The 24051-nt window shown below is 47.5% G+C and overlaps 1 protein-coding gene across 4 annotated transcripts; it reads right to left on the bottom strand.

The window, feature by feature from the left end:
• Window positions 1-852: 852 nt before the first annotated feature.
• IFITM10 (interferon induced transmembrane protein 10) lies at window positions 853-21636 on the bottom strand. Of its 4 annotated transcripts, XM_038407318.2 has the most exons (5): window positions 19198-21636; window positions 17549-17669; window positions 14622-14915; window positions 12810-13233; window positions 853-1904 (listed from the first exon to the last, which is right to left on the bottom strand). In XM_038407318.2, exons 3-5 carry the CDS (start codon window positions 14804-14806, stop codon window positions 1755-1757), a joined length of 759 nt encoding a protein of 252 aa, XP_038263246.1. In that variant the 5' UTR covers window positions 14807-14915; window positions 17549-17669; window positions 19198-21636; the 3' UTR covers window positions 853-1754. The 4 variants fall into 4 exon arrangements, with proteins under 4 accessions (XP_038263246.1, XP_038263247.1, XP_038263241.1 ...); XM_038407319.2 differs by lacking the exons at window positions 17549-17669; window positions 19198-21636 and adding an exon at window positions 14330-14396 and having other exon boundaries at window positions 14622-14799; XM_038407313.2 differs by lacking the exons at window positions 14622-14915; window positions 17549-17669; window positions 19198-21636 and having other exon boundaries at window positions 12810-14255.
• Between the last annotated feature and the right edge of the window lie 2415 nt (window positions 21637-24051).

Genomic DNA, 24051 nt, shown 5'->3' on the forward strand with positions numbered 1-24051 from the left:
TGTGCATCCAGCCAATCATTGCATGCCCACAGGATAAGTCACCTGCCATCTCCACTCCAGGCAGAGGCGGCAAGACACCTGCCTACCTCTGCTGTTGCTGTGTGGAACAGCTGCTAGTCCGAGGTGCCACTTGGTGGTGCTCGTGTTTCTATGACGTGCGGGAAGGGCAGGGGTCAAAAGGGGTGGGGGGTGGAAGGATTGATGGGTTCCGAGAGGAGGATGATTTTCAGTGGAAAGCACATTTTACCTGGGGAATGTAACATTTCCAGCTGAGCGAGGTGGCATGTTCTTAAGGGAGCTCCTTTGTTAAACTCTCAGCAGCGGATCACCATCACTGGTATGACGACACATTCCAGTCCATGTACTCCAGAGCGGCGTGTCCTCACTAGGATGGCGATGAATTTCACATGTGCCTGGTCAGGGGATTTAGAAGCCCCCAGATTTCCCCTAGCTCCTGGCACCTCTTTCCTCCCCTCTTCCAACTCCAGTCCCGACATTTTGCTGATACACAAGGTGGGAATTCTTATCTCCGCTGGGTTCTAACCGGCACCATCCCCTCCCATGCCTGCCACTGTGGTTGCTGCTTGTGTATCAGTCCCCTATTGCACTGCCTGTCGAGCTGCTCCCTGCCTGTTATTTAACTTTCTTTCACTTTAAGTGAGGCTGCCCAATACTCCGGGCCCATCCACATAGCCATTAAAGGTAGGGGATTATGGCTGTAGAGGCAAGTTATAGTGTCCAACAGGAGTTTTAATTCTCTTCTCTGCCCCTCATTGGATTAATATGGGACCGAAGGGGGGAAACCCCCTAATCTGTGGCAATCTGTGAAATTAACCAGAATGGCATCGGATGGGCAGAGGTATTATCATCTTTATTGAAAGTTTACAGAAATACAGTAGGAGTCGGTATACAGGATATATGCAAGTTCTCCAAAGGTTGCCTACGTTCTCAGCATTTGCAGGAGAGTCCCTGGAGGAGTTTTGTTTTATTTTAAATCTTTGGGGTTTATTGGGAGGCTTTAGGATTCTCCACTATGAACTCCCAAGGATAAAGCTCTCTGGGGACGGGGAATGGTAAGCTATTCTGGCCTTCAAATGAAATTCAATGAAAAAAATGTATAAAAAGAGGAAAAGAACAAAATATCCATGGGAGTGAGGGGAAGGGGAGAAGAGAGAGAGAGAGGACGTGGTAGCAGCCTGAACACATTTGATATGTCCTGAATCTGCCCTGTGTTACTCCTCAGTTTTATCTGGCAGTAGCAGGCATTTTCCCTCCCTCTCTTGAGCTCTAAATCAGCGCCCATGCTTCCCGGTAGATTTGCAGTTCAGCTCTCCCAATAGGCTATTTGTTGTTTTCAATCTAAAACACAGCTCAGCACTTGGGCTGTTTATGTAACTTTAATCAGCGGCTTGTTGATGACACAATGTTCTCTCTGATTCCTCGGCCACCACCGTGATTGCAGTGTCTAGCTGCACAGCTATTGGCTCATGTTGTGGTTAGTTCTAAGCGTTGCATGTTATCACATACTTTTGTTTATCATGAAAATAAATATTTTTCTGTAAAAAATGTAAAAGTAATTTCTTTTTCTACAGAAGTTCAAATACAAGTCAGGGTGGGGGGGGTTGCTTGGTGGGGTTTATTTTGTATTTATTTTTTTGCAATCAAGATGGATTGTTGTTTCATATCCTTGCTGGAGGAAATTCGGTGGACACTTCTGGCACTGAGGCATTTCGGCAGCGGCTGCTGGCCTCGCTCTAATAGTCAGTGAGCGGATAGCGCAGGAAGATGAAGACGAGGATGATGCAGAAAGTGGCGAGTGCCGAGCTGGTGATGTTAAAAAGCCGGGCTGTCTTGGCATCTTCGACAGCTCCGTTCAGGTCATTGAGGAGTTTCTTATCCCGGACCTGAGACAAAAAGAATTTGGAGAGACATATAAAATAAAAGACAAACAAACTAACCAGCTTAAAGTGATATAAACAGGGGTTAGTGCATGTGAACACTTTGTACCTGTTTTTACTGCATTCAGAGGTTGAGTGTAATTCCTGGCACTATCGTGCATTCAGGTATGGATCCTGAGTGCACTATAGGGTGAATTCTAGCACTAGTGCATGCTTCCTATTGTATTCCGAAGGTGGGAGTGTGAATCCCAACACTGATGTGCTGGGGTTTGGGTCCCACTGCCTTTAGAGTGGGAATGCTGGCACTTGTTCCATTGTGAATGTGCTTTCTACTGCATTCAGAGGCCGGGAGTGTGAAATCTGGCATTGACTCCCACTGCAGTTAGAAGCCATGCACAATCCTACAGCATGTTAATATGGCTGGGTTAACGCACTTCTTTGGCAGGTCCTATGCAGTTTACACCTACCAAGGCTACAGTTTTCAGCTGTAATGTCATGGTCTGATGTGCACCCTATTTCAGAGGCCATGACTTTAAACGTGTCCATGTTGGGGGAGGACAGGATGGCTCTGAAGACTGGTAATGACCTTGTACACTCATGAGGTTGACAACAGTCCATGCTGATAGTGACCTAATGGTGTTATCGCCCAGCTGCTGGTCAGCAGTTTATAATATGCTGGTGCTCTCAGTCTAGTTTGTAGCAGATGCATGTCCACACCACAAAATCACCACCACAACTGACACTGATTAGACCCTGGCTGGTAGTCTCAACAAACAGGATAGGGACAGAATGGGCCTGGAGATTTACCTCTTCACTCCCAGAGGTGGTCAGAGCGGGGCAGCATGGGAATGCTGTCCTTGTTGCACCTGTTCCGTGGATGGAGGATTTCAGCCTCCAGTGCCTGCTGCTTCCGGCAGACCCTAAATTTGCTCTCAGAAATGTGAACACGGTTACGGTGCTCCTGTCTGAACACCAGATGTCGCTGGCAAGCCACATAAACCCGAGCCTACACCACAATCCTACCTAGAAAGAATCTAATGCTTTTATCCAGCAAGAGTTTCCCAAAAATATACCAGGATTGATTTAAGTCATTTTTCAGTGATTTGCTCTGTAACTCTTGGAGCACTTACAACCCGACGCTGTCCTGGGAGCTTGACATGACTCATGGGACACAGGGCGGTAACGGCCTCCTCAATCCCAGCAAATTGCTGTGTGATTCCAGCTCACGGAGGCCTGAAGCTCATTCCAGACCTTGGAGTAACGTCCCATGCATTCTAATATGTGGATTCTTCCACTCTGTTGCCGTGGAGGGGAGCGTCCTTTGTGAACGCGCTCCCTGCTTTTATAACGCTTCACCCGGGCTTCTGGGAAGGAGTCTTTCGCTGACGTAAGAATGCATGCAAGAACCTACTGCGGCGGTCAGTCAAACACGTGGCACATGTACGGTAAGCATCTGTCCCTTACTCCCCCACCCCCCAGGGTGCATCTGGACCTGGAGAGCATCTAGTGCCACGACCGGACTGTCACACACACCCAGCAGCAACAACTGAGAATAGCAGCAGCCAGACGGAGAATGGTGCAGCCAGAGCTGGGAAGTGAGCCACTCTCGCATGGGGCCCGTTGCTCTCCCTGCAGAGCACAGTAAGCACAAGAAAGCTCCTCCTTTTCAGTGCAGGGCCCTCTGCAAAATCAGGGTGTAGGGCTTAAGGCAGACAAGCCCTAGTCGCTGCACACCTGAGGTCTGGGGAGGGAGGATTTAGCAGGTTAAGAATACAGGTTTCATTATCTTGGGCAGAAGGGAGTAGGTGTGGGAATCAAGCCCCAAAACACCATGTAGTGAGGACCAGAGCCCGCCCCAGAGACAATCCTAATCTGTTGGCAAAGCTGCCAGCAGGGATCTCCCATTATGAAGGGAGCTGGGCAGTATCCCACGGGGTCAGCCCTGCTCACCGGAATGAAAATCATTCAAGGAAGGTCCTAGGCAGAGCTACACTCCTGAGAGGCCGAGGGAGAGAGGGGACAAGTATTCATTGCATGAGACAAACTCCTCCAGGGACCCTTCTGCTCCTCCACCTCCCTCCTACTGGCCTCCCCTCACCATTCTTCTCTATTTCTCTCCAGGCCTCTGTCTCCTTCCCCTTCACCCCCCTATTCCCATTCAGATGCTTCCCACTAGTCTCCTCTCCCTCCCCTCCCTTTTCCCATTTTTTCTTTCCTCCTTTTCTTCCTGCCCTTCTCCACCCCCCGCCGCCTCAGCTTCTAACGTCTCTCCTTCACTCAGCTCCCATCTCCCCCCTCACCCAGAGCTGCCCTTTCCTCTCTTCCCCACCCTTGGCTCTTCCCTGCCTTCGCTCCTTCCGCTCCAGTTCTTGCACCGCTGAGCACTTTCACAGAGAGTCCCATGACTGCACAGATTGCTGCTCTCCTTCCACCTCTGCCCTCCTCCCAGCTCACAAGATCTGCTTCTTCTCCCTTGTCAATTTCTGTGCTCCCAGCCCCTCTCCTCACACTCCCCTGTACCAGGAACGCCCTCCTGGACCCCTCTTCCCAGCACCTTCCCTCCTCCACTTCATCCTCAGCTCCGGATCTTACCAGCTTGCACATGTGTTCTGAGTGAGAATATCCATCAAGGACTCGCTTCTGCCACCTTCCCCAACCCTTCCACCACCTGTCCCACACTCTCCTCCTTCACCCTTGTTTCTGACTCTGATGTCTAACCCTCAGTGTGCCTTTGATCACTCAGCCTGTCCTCCTGTCCCCATCTAGTCCTCTCCACCCTGGTTACGTCTCTGATTCCCTCCCTTATCACACTCTCCCCTCTGTCTCCTTCCCCTGGAGTACTATTGATTCTACAGTCCCAGCTGCTTCTCTAATGTCCACCTTCTCCTGAAAACTCCGCCAGCGTGCCCCATGCTCTTGCCCTCTCCACTCTGGCTTATGCCCTCTCTGCTCCACCAAAAATGTCTTGATGGGTGGCATAATATGACCTACCTCCTCCAAGCAAATTCACAGGGAGTCTTCTCTATCCATACTTTGCTTGAGCTTGCTACTGCCTTCAAAATATCTGAGCTTTCTTTTGCCTTCCGCTTTCTCCCCAAGTTCTCTTCTGACTTCTTTGATGGCTGCTTTGGCCTTCCCTTTGTTGGCACCTCATCCTCCCCTCTCCCTCTGTCTGTTGGACTCCTTCAGGGTTCTGTCCTTGGTTCCCTTCTCTTTTCCCATATGCTCATGTGGCATCAGCTAGCACCTCTATTCAAACGATTCATTGTTATTCATTATCATTTATATTGTGGTAAAGCCTAGAGGCTCCAAGCAACAGTCAGGGCCCCACTGGGATGAGCATTATATTCCCATATAACGAAAAGACAGTCTCTGCCCCAAATTGTTTACAGTCTGATTAAGCTTCCTACAGTTTTCTGTCCAGGCCTCTCCTCTTCTGTCTGGGCTCACATCTCCAATGCCCACTTGGCCATGGCCCCAGGCAGCACATCAAAGTCACGCTCTCTAAGAGTAGATGGACATTTCCTCCCCTTCCCTTCTCTGGCACCAGTAAGGAGTTGCCCATCCTCCTTGTATCCCGGTCTCACCACTGTCTCTCTCGATACTCACATGACCATTACTATGATATTTCAGTGCTCCACAAACATTAAAGCCTGTATCCTCACAACTCCTCTGGAAGGCAGAAGAACAGGATCTCAGAGGCACAGAGATGCTAAGTGACTTGCCCAAGACCACATAGGAAGGCTGGGGGTAGAGACAGGAATTAAAGTCAGAGCTCTTCTGTTCACATCCAGTTCCTTAATCACAAGTCCATCCCTTCTCCATGTCACTATACGAATGATAACAGCAATTCTAGAAGAGATTATACCACAAGCCTTAAACCAACCTCTAATTATTGGAGATTCGGCTAAGACCTAATGTGGGGGGCAGATTATCCCACATCTGCCTGCTGCGCGGTCCCTATTCCTTCCTTTGAAGCATCTGGTGGCTAGCACTGTTAGAGACGGGATACTGCACTAGATGGGCCTTAGATCTGATCCCGTATGTCAATTCCTACGTTTCTCTCTCCTTCCTCCCCACACCTCCATAGCCAGCCTTTTGTTAAATCCAGTCTTGCACTTTAACTTCACCAGATCCAGGTTCTCCTCTCCAGCTCCACTAATGGAACTTGTGCCTGCCTTGGCCAACTTTCCCCTGGACAGTTGTCACCGCCTTCCCTGGCAGCTGCTCACCTCTTTCCCTTCAGCATATCCAGAATGCCAGCACTAATCATCTTCCTCTTCTGCTGTTCTGACCACATCATTGTCTGTCCTCTTCCACTCCTATTCCTGGCTTCCTGTCTCATAGTTCATCAGCTCCAAGCTCCAGTATCTCTGATCTCATTTTCTCCTACTGCCCAACTTTCTCCTATGTGCCTCCCAATCCTCTCTCCTCATCTCTCCCCTTTGTCTCTTTCTTGCACTCAGGCTTTGCACCTTCATGTGTTTTGGACTTGGAAGTCTCTTGTCTACTTGTTTGCTCAGTGTCCACTATCTTCTCCTTTTGACACTCCCTTTCTTCCAGGGATCTTTCCTGCCTTGGTTTCCTCAGCAACGCTCTCTCCACAAACTCCTTTCCCTGCTTTTATGCCAGGCCTTGTCCCCCTCAGATCCTCAGGAGCAGGGGACAAGTCACATTGTATAGCTGTCAAGTACTGTGTCAGCATACCATGCAGATACATGCATTTTAATAATAATAATTCTGATATGACTATATCTAATGCTGCTTGGGCTTTGCTATCCAACCTATTGCTGGTTGCATGTAGGCTGTGTGGACTGGCTGGGGGGCCTGTAGACCCATCTCCTCCATATAGTACACCAATTTCTGCTTCCCTGCACACAAATAACTTCCCATGTAGGAAAGGAGGGAGAGTCTTGGATTGCTCTACAAATTGGTTGTAAGACCTCCAGCTCATGAGCACTTCTGGTACAGACTTTCCACATGGACTAACACTAGGATCTTGTCTCATTAGCTCACTCTGTCACGGTACTGCTTGGGAAGCAGCTAGATTTAATTTTAATTCCTGAAAGCTGTTGGTCTTCTAAGACAATTTTTCTTAACGACCAACCCCTGAGATCTTCGGGACTGGCAGGTGCTGGTCCCTGAGATCTCCCTGACACCGTTTAGGCAGGCAGCAAGCCGGTCCCTGGTATCAAAAAGGTTGAGAAACACTGTTCTAAGAGGATAGCCTGAGAGGCTGATATCTTTTCTCCTGGAGTCATTACTTCCATACACCTGCCTGACCACTCAGGAGATGCACCCTCCTTCATTCCACAGAATCCCAGGAGCTAGACCTCTTCGGCCATTCTAATGCCTTTCCCTCAAATGCAAAGATGCAATAGTCACACCCCCATCCCCATCTGCTTACACGCTAAATAGACAAGACTGACAAAACATGGGAGGGGACACAGAGAAAGGAAGTGCCTAAAATCACCCACTGGGGCAGAGCCAGGAATAAGACCTAGGTTTCCTGATTCCCAACCTTGTACCTACTCACTACACCTCACTGCCTCCCTATGGTTAGATGAGCACTAAAACCTGATCTCCACTGGGAAGGAAAAAGAAAAGGAGGACTTGTGGCACTTTAGAGACTAACAAATTTATTTGAGCATAAGCTTTCATGAGTTACAGCTCACTTCATCGGATGCATTCGGTGGAAAATACATCCGATGAAGTGAGCTGTAGCTCACGAAAGCTTATGCTCAAATAAATTTGTTAGTCTCTAAGGTGCCACAAGTCCTCCTTTTCTTTTTGCGAATACAGACTAACACGTCTGCTACTCTGAAACCTGGGAAGGAAACAGGCTCTACAAAGTAAGCTCTTTGTCAGACACAGGTGTTGTTGCACCACTGTTGTTCTATTCATTTTCCTTTCCACTTTAAACTGCCATTAGTAGAGTTGGAGCAGTAAAAGGTACAATCAATATGGCTCCAACACATACATTACTCATATGCAGCACTTATGTTCATTTAAAATGGAAAACAGACTATATAAATGCAAGGATCTCAGATGCCCTGTAGCTCCCACACACTCGGTGTGATGCATCTTTTGGTGGTAGCATAGGATCACCTGATGGAACACACACATGGGAAGGTATTTTTTTAAATCAGTAAAACCCTGGAACTATGGTTTGACACAAAAAGGAGTCTAGGTTCCTCATTTTCCTGATGTCCATATATGCATCCTGAAATTAGACTTCCAGAATAAAAATGGACTGTGATCCCAGCCTCTCTGATCTACTGCCTTTTTGTGTAATTGGTACATTGAAGGATTTGGCTTTCCCCAAAGGTCTCTTGTGATAAAACTGCTGGTGATTGATCTCTTAACTGTAAGTGCTGATGCATCATTTATTAGTGCTTAGAGCTGGGAAATAGGAGAGAGGGGGGAAGCAAGCTGAATATCCTGTGCAAAAGTCAAGGCCTCAGAATTTGCTTTTGAAAAAAAAACAAACAAAACTCGTCTTCCTAGCCAATTTTATCAGGTAGTGTAGGCATCTGTGCTGTACTTGTACTAATGCTAGTGCTGACATGGGCTTTCAAATCTCTCTGCACCCACCTCTAATCATTCCCTCCACCCTCCTCCAAATACACACGTCCATTCACAATGAGGCACAGTTTTCCCTTTCCATCTCGCTGATCCTACAGACCAAGGAGTGCTGGGGCCAAATCCTCAGCTGGTGTAAACTGGTGCAGCTTCATTGTGGTCAACAAAGCTAGACCGATGTACACCAGCTGAGGATCTGGCCCCCTATGGGTTGAAAGAGAGGGTATAAGTAAAGACCAGGTGTGCAGATACAAAGCTTATATCAAATACTTGGCTTGTATGTTGTAGCCTGTGCCCCCTCCCCACTTGGTATGTTTCTCTGACTGAAAATGTAAGCTCTTTGGTGCAGGGACCAATGCACATTTTAGTGCTATTGCAGTCTAACAGTCTACACACAGCGAGAGATCTATAGAGCTCTCTCTCCACATGCACCCTGGGAGGCATGAAGACAAAGAAAGATCAGAAGTGAGTGTATTATTTTAGAAACATTTTTAAAGGCAATATTAAAGCACACGAAAGGCCCTGATTCATCAAGGTACTTAAACATGGGCTTAGCTTTCAGCACAAGTAGTCCTAATGAAGCCAATGGGACTCTGCATTTTTGTTATTTAAAACAATGTTTCTTAGGGCTTTTAAAATGTTTACACTATTTGAAGTAAGTTTAAAGAACAAAATCCAGGGACCCTAAAGCCTTTAGCGCATTGGCTGCACCCTAGCCAGGAAATCACACAGCTGTGGTTCCCAATGAAGAAACACCTTGGTTTTAATCATAATAGCAGCCCTGGTCCCGCAGCCTCATTGACTCCACTGGGTCTCTACTCAGCATGGTGCTCCTTGAAGGACTGGGGCCTAAATCTGCGCTTCTAAACTTTGTTTCAGGGGACAAGAAGAAGGTCTAACTAACAGGACATTTTTCCCAGATATTTTCCTCATTCCAGTCTTTTCTTACCTTATGGGAAAGCTCTACAAAATGTAACAGAGATAGAGATGAAATCAATAGGGCTCTGTAGAAATGATTAACATCCTAGTCTCTAGTTAGTCTCTAAGGTGCCACAAGTATTCCTTTTCTTTTAACATCCTATAGCAACTAATAAAGAGTGTAGGTCTTTTACGCACTCGTGCATACACACGCACACTCAAAATAATTCTACAGCAGGGATATCATTCTCTATTAAATTCTATCGGATGGTTAAGACGATAGAAATGAATACATTTTCTCTTCCATTCTACAGGCCTTTCCCAGGGGAGTTATTTTGCTACATCCAGATATTCCCCCATTTTCTCTCTTATGCTGTCCTCTCCATCATGGACTGAAATATTGTGGTCACTCTCTCCTTGCCATTCCCTGACTCTGTCCTGTATCTCCAAGGAATGTTATGTTTGCTGTTTTTATTCTGCCAAAGAACTGAAGATAGCAGAGATGGGAAAGACCTGTTGGGTCATCTAGTCCAGTGTTTCTCAATGACTGGTCCATGGATTGGTGCCAGTCTCCAAGATCTCCCTGATACAGTTTAGGAAGGCAGCAAGCCGGCTCTTGGTATCAAAAAGTTGAGAAACCCTGGTCTAGTCCATCCCCTGCTGGAGCAGGACTGTGCCCTACAGCTAATTCACCACTGTCTGATTCAGTTTAGTTGTATATTTCTCAAGTGATGGGGATTACTCCACTTCCAGCAGGAGACTGTTCCACAGACTGATAGACCACGGATTCCAATAGATAATGCCATCTCCTGATCTTCAGTTTATATTTTCCTTTTCCTGAGTTCAGCCTAATTCTCTTAGTCATTCCTCCCCGCCCCACCAATGTTTCCCTTGTGGGGGAGAAGCATCCATGTTATTAAAGCAAATTTAAGCTAATGAACACATGGGGTAGGGGGGCAGGGGAGAGGAGAAAAGCCTATTTCTTGCCTTATACTGGTGTGCCCATCCCACAGACTGTTATGTGGTAAGCGAGACTTCCATACCATCCTTGTTTGATGTTGGCAGTGTCCCTAAATGTCCTTGGGACAGCCCTGGCAATGGTAATGCTCAGCACTTGTATAGTCCTTTACATTCAATGCACTTCACAAACAGCAGTGAGTTAAGCCTCCTGACACCCCTGCAAGGAAGGTGAGTGAGCATTCTCATCCCCATTTCGTGGATGGGGAAACTGAGGCACAGAGAAGGTAAGGGACTTCCCAAGGTCACCCAGTGAGTGGCAATCAGAGTCCCTGTGCTCAGTGGCCTAGGCCACACTGCCTCTGCTATAACAGAGTCCCAGGGCCTGGCTGGTTCAGAAACAGCCTCCTTGTATTCTTGTGGAAATCACAGTCACTGGAGTTAGATGGGGTTAATTGATCTGTTTCTGTGATGAAATCCCTCTGTACACTGGCCTTCCTGTAAATGCTACCTGCCAAAACACATCCACTAGATTCCTGTCCCTGAGGCAACCCAAATGATGACACATTCAGGGCCACCCAGGAGCCTGGGGCTTGGTCTCATTTACATATATAATTATCTAATTGCTTTTATGAAAAACAACAACAACAACAAAAAACCCTCCAAACCCTCAGACCCTCTCTTCCTTGACAGATGATTGGACACTGCTTGCTGGCTCAGTTCACCAGCAATGAAATCCTGCAGCCCAGCTGGTCTGTTCTCATCTGGCAGTTACAAGGAATAATCACGGAAGGTTTCATGGACTCAAAGGATAGCGTTACCTTATGAGAGTGTTACCTTACAGACGTCTGGAGCCCTCAGAGAAGAGTAGCAGATTGGGGCAACTGGCCTCTTAGAATCAGACTGACTCCATTTCGAGGGTGATCCAGAAAACAGAGACAGGATACAGGCTGGACATCCCTGAACTATACAGGTCCCATTCTCCGTGGGCTGCACACTGCATGCTGGCTCCGAGTTCATTCATGCATCTATTTCCATGCCTTCCTTATGAAGCCCTCCACGGTCTTCCATCACCTTAGTTAGCAGACCTTATTTTCACATTCCTGGCAGGTCTCCTGGCCTTATGATTTAAGGGATCCTGGGGAGAATCAGGCCATGAGCTGCTTTCCCCACAGCTGCTTTAGCCAGAGCCAGGGAAGGAAACAAGTTGTATCATACCCTTCTGGTCCCACTGCTAGAAGAGGAGGTGGGGCCGTGCTCTGAGTGGCAGAACTTGTAGAGGATGGGATGGGGGGAGACACAAAAAGAGCTGGGACACAAGTGGCTGCTTGGTGTGTTTGTGCTTAAAGCCAGTCCCATCAGTCTCTCAGGTCTTCCAATTTGCACAGTTGCTCTTTTTCCCTCCTTCTCTTTGGAGCCCTCTCTATCTCCATACTCCAGAAAACATTCACTAAGGACCTGATCCAAAGCCTGCTGAAATCAACGGAAGGACTCTCACTGAGTCCAGATTTAATAAGGCCCCTAAGGACTTCTTAAAAGACTGACTTCCTTTTCCAGTATTGGGCCAGATCTTTGACTTAGCATAAGTCACCAGAGCTCCACCGCAGTCAGTGGAGTCACTGATTTACACCATTTGAGGATCTGGCCCAGTGCCTTTAGCTAAACCACCTTACGTAGAGCCTCAGCATGCTGGTACCAGACTGATGTGAGAGGCTTTAGTGCGCTGAACACAGGACTGCCAGCCAGGATTTCCCGGACTCTATTCCGAGCTCTCATATGGACTTCTTCTGGGACCATCACCAAGTTGCCTCAGTGTTCTTGTCTGCAAGATGGGGAGAATACTATCTCCCCCCTACAGAAACATTGCTAGGCTGAATTAAGTTTGATTTGTAAAGTACGGGGAGGATGTAAAGTGTTTATCATCATCATACACCTGGGAGCCCTCAATAGCCTATGCATTCAGGATTCCCCAGCACCAGTTGAAGCCCTCTCCTATCGTGATGGGGGTTGCCCCACACAGGTCTCCAGATGCTGAGGGATTCTGGTTACCTGGAGAGGAAGTTGTTTGTCCTCCTGTTAGAAAATTCAACTGTTCTAGTTCTCAGAATTACGCTATAACTAACTCTCAGACGAGTGAGAATTGTCAATATCCAGTCACAATAAAAGCCAATTCAGAGCCATTGTCACTGATTCCTCTTATCTCTCTATCTCGATTCTTCTGTGGTGCCCATTACCTTGGTATCTGAGTGCCATGGATACCCACACCATGCACAAAACAACATTTCCATTCCCAGGATCTCCCCTGACAATGCGTATTAACATGACAGGGCCTGATCCTCCACAGGGGTAAACTGGCATTGCTCTGCTGACTTCAACAGCCATGACACCGACTTACCCCAGCTGTGGCTCTGGCTCAGTGCGTTCCCCACAGGGTGGCTTGCAATCAGTACTTACTTTCAAAGAATAGGCCAAGGCGATGAAGCCGAGACAGCAGAAGTTGAGGTATACAAAGTTGAAGATGGACCAGAGATAGTAATCGTTCACCTCGGTGGTATCTGGGTAGATCTCAATCACCGTTGTGGGGTTAGTCATTGTCTTCTTCTCGACAGAGTGTTTGCACTGGACAGCTGGCTGCAGGCTGTCCCCTTTGCAGCTCTTGTTCTCCATGAAGCAAACAGCAGAAGAGGGAGATAGGGCAGGTGAAGCTTGCGGGATGGCAGGGGGCTTGGGAATGCCAGCAAAGCAACCCTGCTGGGGGGGTCTCTGAATCCAGAATGCTCCGTCAAAGGGACACGGCAGGCCCAACGGGGGTTCCTGTGTTCTCTCCGTGGTGGCTGTTGCAAATTTACCAGATTGTATCCTGGCAAAGTGAAATCCCCTGTGAAAGATTGGGGGTGGGGAGGGGAGACGGTGAATGACGGGGATGGAATTAAGCAGGGGGGGATCGAGGAGACAGAGGGGGCGAAATGGAGGAGAGGGAGAAGAGAGAGAGGAGAGACAGAGGGATAGAGGAGAGATTGGGGAGAAGAGAGAAGGAATAGGTGGAGGGGAGGGAGGAGAGCAGGGTAGAGGAGGGGGAGGAGACAGAGAGTAGTATTTACACTCGTGTATCACAAAGGAGCATTCTCCTGAACACTGAGCAGTCTGTAATGAATGCAGCAGTGGAACAGTCCCTGCTCTCCATGCAGCTGGGTGTCCCAGCTCCTGCAGCATGCTCCGTCTCCCCCCACTTGCAGAATAGCCGGAGAGGTCGAGGAGCTTCTGACATCTGTCACCCTCTTCCTCTGCTCCCACTGTCCTACATTATCGTCGCCAAAAGCCTCTGCAGGAGCGCCCCAGCAATAACGTATGTGGCTCTTGCCTCACTTGGTCCCCCAACACCCTCCCCCATCAGCTGGAATGGGAGACAGTGGCTGCTTTCGTCTCTTTATAAGAAAGAAAGAAAGAAAGAAAGAACAACACGTCCGAAGAAAGGGGAGGGGAGGTTCCAAAGAGAGTTTCCAAACAGACGCTGTTCCAGCGTTTCCCTCCCCCCTGCCACCCTGTCCATCCATCTATCCATCAGGGCCCTGCTGCTCTCTGTCCCACTCCAGGATCGAAGCTGGTTGCTGGAGGGAGGTTAAATTATTGTCAATCCAGCTGGCCGCTCAGCTGCAGCAGAGCTTCTCTCTCTGTTTTTCTCTCTCTCTCTCTTTTCTTTTTTTTTGCTGAGTCCTCATCTCCCTGGGATTCCTGATGTAACTGAATTTCCCATTTCCTTTCACCTGTCAGCAGTTTTTCCTGCCTGGCCAACCCCGAGGCAAGAGGCGGAAGAAGGGGCGAGGACAGAGGGTGGACTGGTAAGAGGCTGTCTCCTGCTCCCCACCCCATTAGCTGTGTAATTAGCAGGAACCCCCATCTGCCTCTAGCCACCGTCTGTCCATCCGTCCGTCTCCTTGGGAAAGGTGCAAGAGGAGAGAGCGAGGGATACTCACAACGAGGAACGCAGGGAGTTGCTGCATCTCTGGCTCAGGACTGCCTCTGGCTCTTCTTTCTTAATAACTGGAGTTGGTGAAGGAGGGGAAGCAGGGGGTGGACAGTGGGGGGGTGGGGGCGGGGAGGAAAGAGGTCAACTAGCATCCCCCTGAAACAAACAGTTCAAGGTGCACATGCTCATTACAGCCTTTGGGCAGGAGAGCACCACGTAATCTCAGTCACCAATGCTCTTTTCTCATGCCCTCCCGGCCCAGGAGCATGACCTTCTGGTTCACATTTCCTTGCACCTACCTGCCAGGAAGGCACATCTCCCAGGTGCATGGCTCGAGGGCGTGGGCATTGGTGCCCGTGCTCGCCGGGAAGATCACCTCAGACAGATGCCATCCACAACCCCCATCGAGATACTGAAGGAGAGATTTTGATGCAGCCTTAACTATGGAGCTGCTGCCAAGGCCTTGGTAACCTAGACCAAACATATACACGCCATACAGGGCTCTCTGGTCAACCAAACGCTGGGAGCACAAGTCTAATGCGGGGAGGGTGTTCAGCGGTGTTTGCGCTCCAGTCACAGGGAATGGAGAGATTCTGCATGCAAGGAGAGAGACATACACACGCAATCAAAACAAGAGAGAAGCACCCCCAGGCCAACAGCAGCTGAAAGCACATAGGAAACAGTGCACTCAGCTGCAGACAGGAGGAGATGGATGGACGTCATTAAGGGTGGGAAAAGCCAGGAAGGGTTGGGATCTGGGTCTGGTTTTCTGCGCATCCCTGTTGTTGGCAGGGGTTCGATTAAACGGTTCCCATCTCTGCTTTCTACCTATTCCAAAATCTACTTTGAAACAAACCAGCTCATCCAACTTCACAACCTAACGACCTCACTTTGTGGGGTGGCCAATGCAGCAAGGAAACAACTTTCAGGTTGTCCTAGAGGGGACAAGCCTAAAGGTGGTGCCCAACAAGGCCACTAAAGGTGCTCTGCAGTGGTGGATTGTGATGAAGACAGATTGCATCTGGTCCTGTTTGGCTGGAGGGCTGGTGGCTCCAATTTGTGGCACTGGGTAGGGCAGGGAAAGCCGTAAAAACGAGGGGATGCTTGTGTTGAAATGATAATTAAAGAAAGGATGGTAAGACACGAGTGACTAGGTTATGAGAAAAGAAAAGGAGTACTTGTGGCACCTTAGAGACTAACAAATTTATTTGAGCATAAGCTTTTGTGAGCTACAACTCACTTCATCGGATGCATTCAGTGGAAAATACAGAAGGGAGATTTATATACATAGAGAACATAAAACAGTGTGTATGGTAACACCCATTGTTTCATGTTCTCTGTGTATATAAATCTCCCCACTGTATTTTCCACTGAATGCATCCGATGAAGTGAGCTGTAGCTCACGAAAACTTGCGCTCAAATAAATTTGTTAGTCTCTAAGGTGCCACAAGTACTCCTTTTCTTTTTGCGGATACAGACTAACACGGCTGCTACTCTGAAACCTGTCATAGGTTATGAGAGTGATTCACCAGCACGGCTTCTGAGGTAAAGTTCTCCTGAGGATAACATAATGGCTAATAGTGAGAAAACAAAGAGAAAGAATATTTTCAAGATGGTGAAAAATTAACAGCAGGGAGCCACAATTTTCCATGTAAGGATTCGTGCCTTTAATATTATCATTTATGATCTGGGAAAGGGAATGAACAATAAGGTGGCAAAATATTGCAGTGACACGCAATTATTTAGGTAAGTCAAGATGAGAGAAGGTACATGGGACCTAGAAAGCGAGGTGAATGGGCAGATGATTATCACTATTGACCAATGTAATATAATTTGCAGTGTTGTAATTATGTTGATCCCATGATTCTTCAGGTCTGAAGAAGCACTCCGTGTAAGCTCAAAAGCTTCTCTTTCGCTGACAGAAGTTGGTCCAATATTCCCTCACCCACCTTGTCTCTCAACACAACGTAATGTACATAAAAAGGGATACTCTGAAGTACTCATACACACTGCTGGGTTCTAAATTAACTTGACATCTGGAAAAATACCTGTTGGTAACTGGACAGTTGAATCAAAACCTCTGCTCAACGTAGAGTGGAAACAAAATGTTGTGATGTATAAGGAAAGGAGTGAAAAATAATATTCAAACTATTGTTATGTTGAAAGGTGCTAACGGCTGCCACCATGTGAGTCTCAGGCTCTGTCTACACCAACACTTTTGTCAGCCAGACTTTTGCCGATCGGGGGGGTGCGTGGAAAAAACATTCCCCTGACCGACATAAGTTTCACCAACAAAAGCACTGGTGTGGACAGTGCTATGTCAACAGGAGACGTTCTCCAACCAACATAGCTACTGCTGCTTATTGGGGGTGGTTTAATTATGCTGGCAGGAGAACTCTCTCCCATCAGCATAGAGTGGCTACACGGGAGACCTTATAGCAGCAGAACTGCAGAGGTACAGCTGAAGCTCAGTAAGCTCTCTAGTTCAGCCATAGCCTTAGATCCAAAGGCAATCACAGACCTCATTAAAGCCAATGGGTGTGCCAAGTACTCTCAACAGAAGGAGCAATCAAGCCGCTTTATGTACTAAAAACTACTGCAGACTATTAGGGGTGGAATCACCCAAGGCAGTAGGCAGGTCAGAGCTAAGCCATGTGAATTGTGGGTTGCTCCTTCTGTATTCAGGGGAACAGGACTTTTGTGCACACTCTTTGTAAATAAACAGAATTGCTCCATTGATACCCGAGTCCTATCATCAATTTCTCCCCATAATAGAAAACCCCCTGCAAAGTCCCAAATACTGGGCCAAAGGCAACAATATTATATACATGAGTGGGATGTCCTCATTTTGAATATTGTGCTCAGTTCTGGTCAATCCATCTCAAAAAGTATACATAGAAGGGGATGAAATAAGGGCAAGGAAAATTATTTGACATATGGCGAGACTTCAGTAGGAGAAAATATTGGAAAGACTAGGATAGTTTAAAAGTATACAGAATAAATTGATCAAAGGAAATACTTTTTCATACTATGTACAATTAAACTGTGGAACTCACTGCCACAAGATGTTATTGAGGCAGGATTCATAAAAGGATTAGACATTTATATGGCTAATGAGAACATCTACAGACACATTAGACAGGGAAAAATTATACGGGATATAAATTGGCAAGGGTTAAAAAGAAACTTCCCATTTCATAGTTGTCCTTTATTGCATTATTTGCACCTTGCTCTGAAGCAGCTGGTACTCGCAGTTGTTGGAGGCAGGATGCTAGACTAGATGAAATACTGCTCTGATCTGGTGATGTAGTCTTTATGTTTCTATACAGACAGGGCCATCAGTTCACCTGCATTTGGAGTGCAACATACCAAAAATTACTCCATCACCCATTCATCCTGTGAAACCTGGAACTTGTTCTAAGGAACAAGTAAGGAGGTGAGGCAAGAAAGCTGGAGAGAAATGATAGTAGTGTGGAGAGGGGACTGGTGCAGAGACAGGACCAATAAACTGCTTTAGAAGTTGAGAGGAGAGAATCAAAAGTGTGGGGGCTGAGGAAGAGGGGAAGAGGCTGGCACCGAGAAAGGAGAATAGGCGGAAAGAAAAAAACACAGGTGAAAAATGGACTGGGGAACAGAGGCCAGATCCAAACATGTTAGAAAGCAAGGGAGAGAAAGATGGGCCTTTAATCAAAAATAATCAACTAACGGAAATACGGGCACTGAAAACTACTGAATTAAAACCTGAGATGGAGAAGAAAACCTAATGAATAGGAAGAATAAAAGGAAAGAAGAGGAAAGAGCATAGCTAGGGAGACATGAGAGGATCTCCTGTCTAAATATCATGGTCTGTTTGTTTTATCCAATATTCTGGCCCAGTAGCTGGATATTGTTAGAAGCCGAGGCTGGTTCCCCCCAACGAAGCGAGTCTGATGTGACGTTGAAGGTAAATCAGGGAAACCGGTTTATTTCTGTGAAAAGCCTAGACAGAGAAAGGACTGAGCTCTGCAAGACAGGGGTGTGAGCCGCCCACGCTCCACAGCCACAGCTACCACCCTTTCATCAGACAGCCTGAACCCTTATGCTGCCTGGCAGACAATGAGTTAGTGCCCTTCCATGCAGGGCGTCTCAGGTGTTGCACTATCAGATGCGATCACAGCAAAGGAGTTTAGGCCCCGTGTTCCCATGCGCTGGAGACAACGTTCATACAGAGCAGCTGTTGATGAGGAAGGAGAATTCTGAAGTGCACGTAGCTACAGCAGCTCAGAGAAACCCTGGCGCACTCCAGAGGGATGCTGGAGCTTGTTTGTGGTTGCAGAGATTATCCAGACTGGACTGACCCAGACTTATAATTGGACAGTGACCTGTCAATTTTCCGGGGGTGCAAGTGGGTACAGGCTCTGGCAGGGGAGGAAGAGGCTCAAGGAGATAGCCTCCATTCCCCCTTGAGCTCCTAACCACAGTGCTGCCTGCGGGCAAGGCTTGGAGACTACTGCTTTTGCCTGCCCCTGGTGGCTGGGTGAGCACCTGTGGGAGAAGCATTGAGGGAAGATGAGGAGAGACTCTCCCTGCCCTCAGGGCCAGCCCCCACCAGCAGGGAGGAGTGACTGCCTGGGAATCCCTGATCCCTGCAGCCCTAACTGGACGCACGAGAAACCAGCTGCAGCTGGAACACACACACACACACACACACACGTAAGACAAAAACATATTCCTCAGGTAGCCATTTGCATTTTCTTATTTTCCAGATTCTAACAAAAAAGTAAGGCAAGAAATTCAGGCCCCACCAGGGGGACTCAGTCCCATGACCTGGGAATGCCTGCTTAGGGGATCATTATGGCACAACAGTTTACGACAGCAGCAAGAGAGAACGTTTACCTGGGTAGGTGTGTGGAGGAGTGGGGTGACATCGCCTGTCCAGATCTGACTCCATTCCTTTGCTATCCACCTCCCTGGTTTTCTTTTGTGTAAAGTTGACAGCTGATCTATGCTCTGAGATTTATGTGGAAAGCCACACAAGGAGAAAGCAGCGAACAGCAGCCATGGAATATCAGGCCGTATTTCCATTCCAAAGCAGGTGTGGGATGCCATCACAAACTATGGGAGCAGAGTCTGAGTCATGGGAGCCCCTGAACTGCAATCTCCTCTTCTGTCACTGCTGCAGCTCTCATTTCCTCCTTTCACTAATATAAAATCCAGCATGTTTCCCTCAGAGAGTTAGGTTTCCTTTAACTATCTATTGCTATCGCTATGGAACTGAACGTTTACATTTTACAAGAGTCCCTAATGTGCCATTGTGCCAGAAGATGCATAAAACTCTATAGGCTTTCTGGAACCACAGGTTCAATTGCCAGCAGCATCGACTCATGCCTCCTATAGACTCCATAGGCCTGATTCTCAGTTACTCTGTCCCTGTGCTTAAGGCAGGGCTGGAGGAGATGGGGCATGGGTGGCTTTACGCTGTATTCACACACTCGGTCCTCTAGGGTTATTCTGGGGCCTACCTGGTAGACCCACCAGTGTAAGTCAGAGCAGCCTTAGGGTTGCTTGACTTACACCTCTGCTTCCCAGAGCCTTCTATGATGTTTGAGAAGCAGAGAATAGCCGGAGAGGGTAGTGTACCTTGGCCATTCCCCTTCCCTGCCCTCCACACTAAGAGCTGGGAATGGGGCAGCAGCAAAACTCTGATGCCAGGCCTCCCCTCTTTCTTCCCGCCCATGCACAGTGGATATTCTCAGAGGGCTCTTTCCATCCCCTGTAAGGTCCCTTTATGCTGCCAGTGTGCACCTAAGAATGGGGTCCAATGGAGTTTACTGAATACATGTGGCTTTTTTAGATGAGATTTTAAAAACCAAGGTCCTGTCTGCTCTGCCTAGGTACCACAGCACGACATATGTCTGCTCATTGGCTCTAGATTCCTGGCCAAAAAAAATCACCCTAGTCACTGCTGTATAGTACACTAGCACCAGCTGGCTGCCACCATCCCATGCCAGAGGTGGCAGCTTTTCAACGATGCTGTATGTCCTGTAAACAAGGCCTGAGCCAAAGCCCACTGAAGCCACTGCTGTGTTTCCTCCCCTGAAAAGTTGACCAGTTCAGTCCTACATAACTCTGCCCAAGAGAGTTATGTAGGACTGAACTGCTCAACTTTTCAGGGGAGGAAACACAGCAGCAATGCTATGGCGCCCCTTTCCTAGCCCCACTCTTTGAAATTCTCCCTACTGAATGCTAAGCAAGCTGAACAATAATATTGTTTGACGTTTGGAAGGGCGAGGCTTCCTCCCCCATGCTTTCTCTCTCCTGTCCTCTAGCTTTTAAGCTGCATTCCACTTCTCTTCCCCTCCCAAAGGAACCTAAAAATAAAATTAAAAAAAATCAGTGGAAAAAGAAAACAACTAACCCCAAGACAAAAGTGCTTCATCATTTGTTTTTAGTAAAAAGAGTTTCTAAAAGTAACAGATTGTCTTCTAGATACTGCCCGAGTGTCTGAGAGTGTTGCCTCCATGACCATGGGGACAGATCTTCCATTCGTTTACATGAGCTCTACACCGGTGTAATTGCATTGACTTCAGCTGATTCGTTGCTTAGTATTTAGAATTCACTGCTTTGCAGCAGGGTCAGCAAGAGGAGAATTGGACTCTTGGAGCTAGAGTATCATATTTGCTGTTCTGTACATGTTGTGTGTATTGTTTATCTTCTCTGTGTTAAGTGGAAAATTTTAATACAGATGAAGTTATCAACTAAGTCAAATTAATTTAGTTGTGGAGAGACAATGCAGTAAGTGGAGGGAGGTGGCAGGGGAAGGGCAAATGAAGCAGGTTGTTAATGTTAAAATTGCATTGCAGGAATTAATGAAATAATGTTGCAATGCAGGACATAGGTTGAGAGTGGTGGTGGGCACTGAGCCAACTGGCCAGCAGGGATAGAGAACCTTGCCCCAGGTGTAAATGAGGTGCAGTGTACTGGAGAATCAGACATTGTGTGGGCATTCTGGTGAATTTCAGGGTGCTTTGATATGAATATGGGAATGATCAGGGCCTCCCAGTGATGGGCTGCAGTAGTTGTTAAAGGTTGGGCTCCTCTACAAGACCAAAACTGCACTAACCCCACCCTCCTCCGCTGCCTTGGTGCTGTGGCCCAATGCAACATGCCTTGGTGTTTTGTCACAATGCAAGTTGCACAGACGTTTTAAAGCATGAGCTCAGCATGCCACTGGCACAACACTACACCTGGGAGCACCCCAATAGGGCGAGGAAACATCCAAAAACCTCTGCTGGGGGGTACCAGGCTGCACAACTTTCCCATCTCCTCCCGCAATGGGCCCCATCTCCTTCTTACCTCTCGTCTCCGGAAGGCAGGCTGGCATGCAAGCGTGGGACAGGCAGCGGCCCTCTGGCCCCTTCCAAGGCCTGTTCTCCTCTCCTACAGCTTTGTGAGCCCTCCCCTCTGCTCTCCCCATCCTGTCACTTTAATGGCCTGATTTTCAGAGGGGCTGAAAATGGGCCGGCAGTGGGAGCGGAGCACCGTTGAAAATCAGGCCATTGTTGTGACTCCCCTTCCCTTCTCCCTCAGCCAGCTGTGGCCCCGCTCGTCCTTTCCTGTCTTGGGTCTCTCTTCCCCTTCCTTCTCTGCCCTTTCCCACTTCCCTGAAGGAAGCTGAAACCCCACTAGGTGCTGAGGATGGAGAAAGCACTCAGAGCAGTACAGCCAGGCCAGGGAGCGGTAATTACTGCCAGCCTCTGGAGGCTACCGCAGAGAAAACAGCATCGCCTAGTGGCAAGATGAGCAAATTGCTGTGGGGAAAACCTGTGTTTTCAGGCCTAGCTACCTGGAATAAACAGCCTGATCAGAGGACAGCTGCAAAAACCCAGTGGCCACCAAATGGAGCAGGTTCGCTCATATGCACAGTGGCATCTAGGGGTAAAGATGAGCCGGGCAGAAAAAAGGGAAAAGGAGGAGCTGTGCCACTTGGCTAGGTTGTTTTTCACTGGCTCATCCTTTTTATCAATTATTGTTATTTATTTGTGTTGTGGGGACTACGTTGGAGTCGTAGGACCAGAACCGCGACCGCATCGGGCTCAGCGCCGTACGAACAGACAGTCCCTACCTCAAAGTGTTTAAAATCTCTTTGGTAGCAAAGGGCTCCATCAGCTTGACAATCCAATTTCAAAAGTCAAACATCACTCCCTTTTCAGAGTAGCAGCCGTGTTAGTCTGTATCACTCCCTTTGTCACTAATTACACCAGAAATAATTAAAACCAACCACCCAACCAAAACAAAAACCAACCCCCATAAAAATAAAATAAATCTAATTCCCCATTTCTTTTACTGTGTGTTTATTTTTTTGCATTTCTCGCCATGTAGACTCTGAAATGAGTTTAGGGCCAGATTCTGCAACTAGATCCACGCAAGCAGGCTCTGGTGCCTGTACTCATCCCCAGTGGATCAGTTCCAACCTTGCTTACAGCTAGTTTTGTAATTTAGCTCTCATGTACTAGCCCAATGCAGCAGAGTTTGGGGTGCCAACACTGCACAGATGTTCCAAATCCAAACAAGAAATCAGGTTCATCAAAGGCTAAAAAGATCAGGAAACCATTTCTAGTATGTTAGGTTTTGTTTATGCTTTTTTTTTTTTTTCAACCTAAATTTTGGGCCTAGTCTCAGACAGTCCCTTTTTAGGTGAATTATTTTCTTCAGCAAGGCCTAGCAATCCTAGCTCTCCCCTTAACGTTAACTAAGTAGAGGGTGACCAGTAGGAGAAAAATCAAACCGAAACCAGGGACCCAGTAAGGCATGTGAACATCGCTTCTGTCACTTGCTTTCATCTTTCCTTCAAAATGTAACTGCTTTGGCCTCAGTTCTGCATGAGTTCATCTGAGGAGCTCTTTGTAGGATTAGGGCTTTAAAAGGTCTTTGAGGATGGTACCTTGCCCTCATATTTATATTAATAAACATTTGGCAATTGAGTACATCTTTTTTCCTGGGCTGAGCATTGGGTGTTTGATAGGTATTTATGGGGACTCCTTTCATACTATAGATGCTAATTTAGGGAAAAAGTTGATTTTGTGGTTAAGGCATACAGCCTTCCTGTGTGACCTTCGCCAAGTCACTTAAACTTTTTGTACCTCAATTCCTCATCTGTAAAATGGGGATAATACTTCCCTTTGTCTGTCATGGCTGTTTAGATAATAAACTCTTCAGGGCAGAGATTGACTCTTACTGTGTTTGTACAGCACCAAGCACAGGGGAGCTTCATTTTTGGTTGGGGTCTCTAGGTACCACCATAATACAAAAAGTAATAATATGGGCAAGAGGCTCAGATCATAGGTTGAATTTTTTATAAAGCTGAAAAAATGAATAGTGCTCTTCCTAGATCTGAATCCTTTAGTGTCATCCCCATTTCATACATCCTTCAACTGAGGCACAAAGACGTTGGTGTGTGACTTACTTATAGGCACACAGTGTTTCATTGATAGAGCCAGGATTATAAACTTGGGCTCTGATCTGTGGCCATTAGGGGTGTGTGTGTGTCTGTGTGGGTTTGCTTTATGACATATCTCCAGCATAATTAGGTCCTAACGCTGGTACAGCTGGTCATGAGAGGATTATCTTACAGTAGGTGGCTCCTTCATTGTGTAGTGCCTGTGTAATATTTGCTGTACTGCCCCTCTTCCTGAGGATCACACAGTCGGGGTGGCTGGGTATTCCCTTCCTCTTGACTGTTATGTGGCC

Source organism: Dermochelys coriacea, chromosome 6 (assembly GCF_009764565.3).
Source record: "Dermochelys coriacea isolate rDerCor1 chromosome 6, rDerCor1.pri.v4, whole genome shotgun sequence".
Lineage (NCBI taxonomy): Eukaryota > Metazoa > Chordata > Testudines > Dermochelyidae > Dermochelys > Dermochelys coriacea.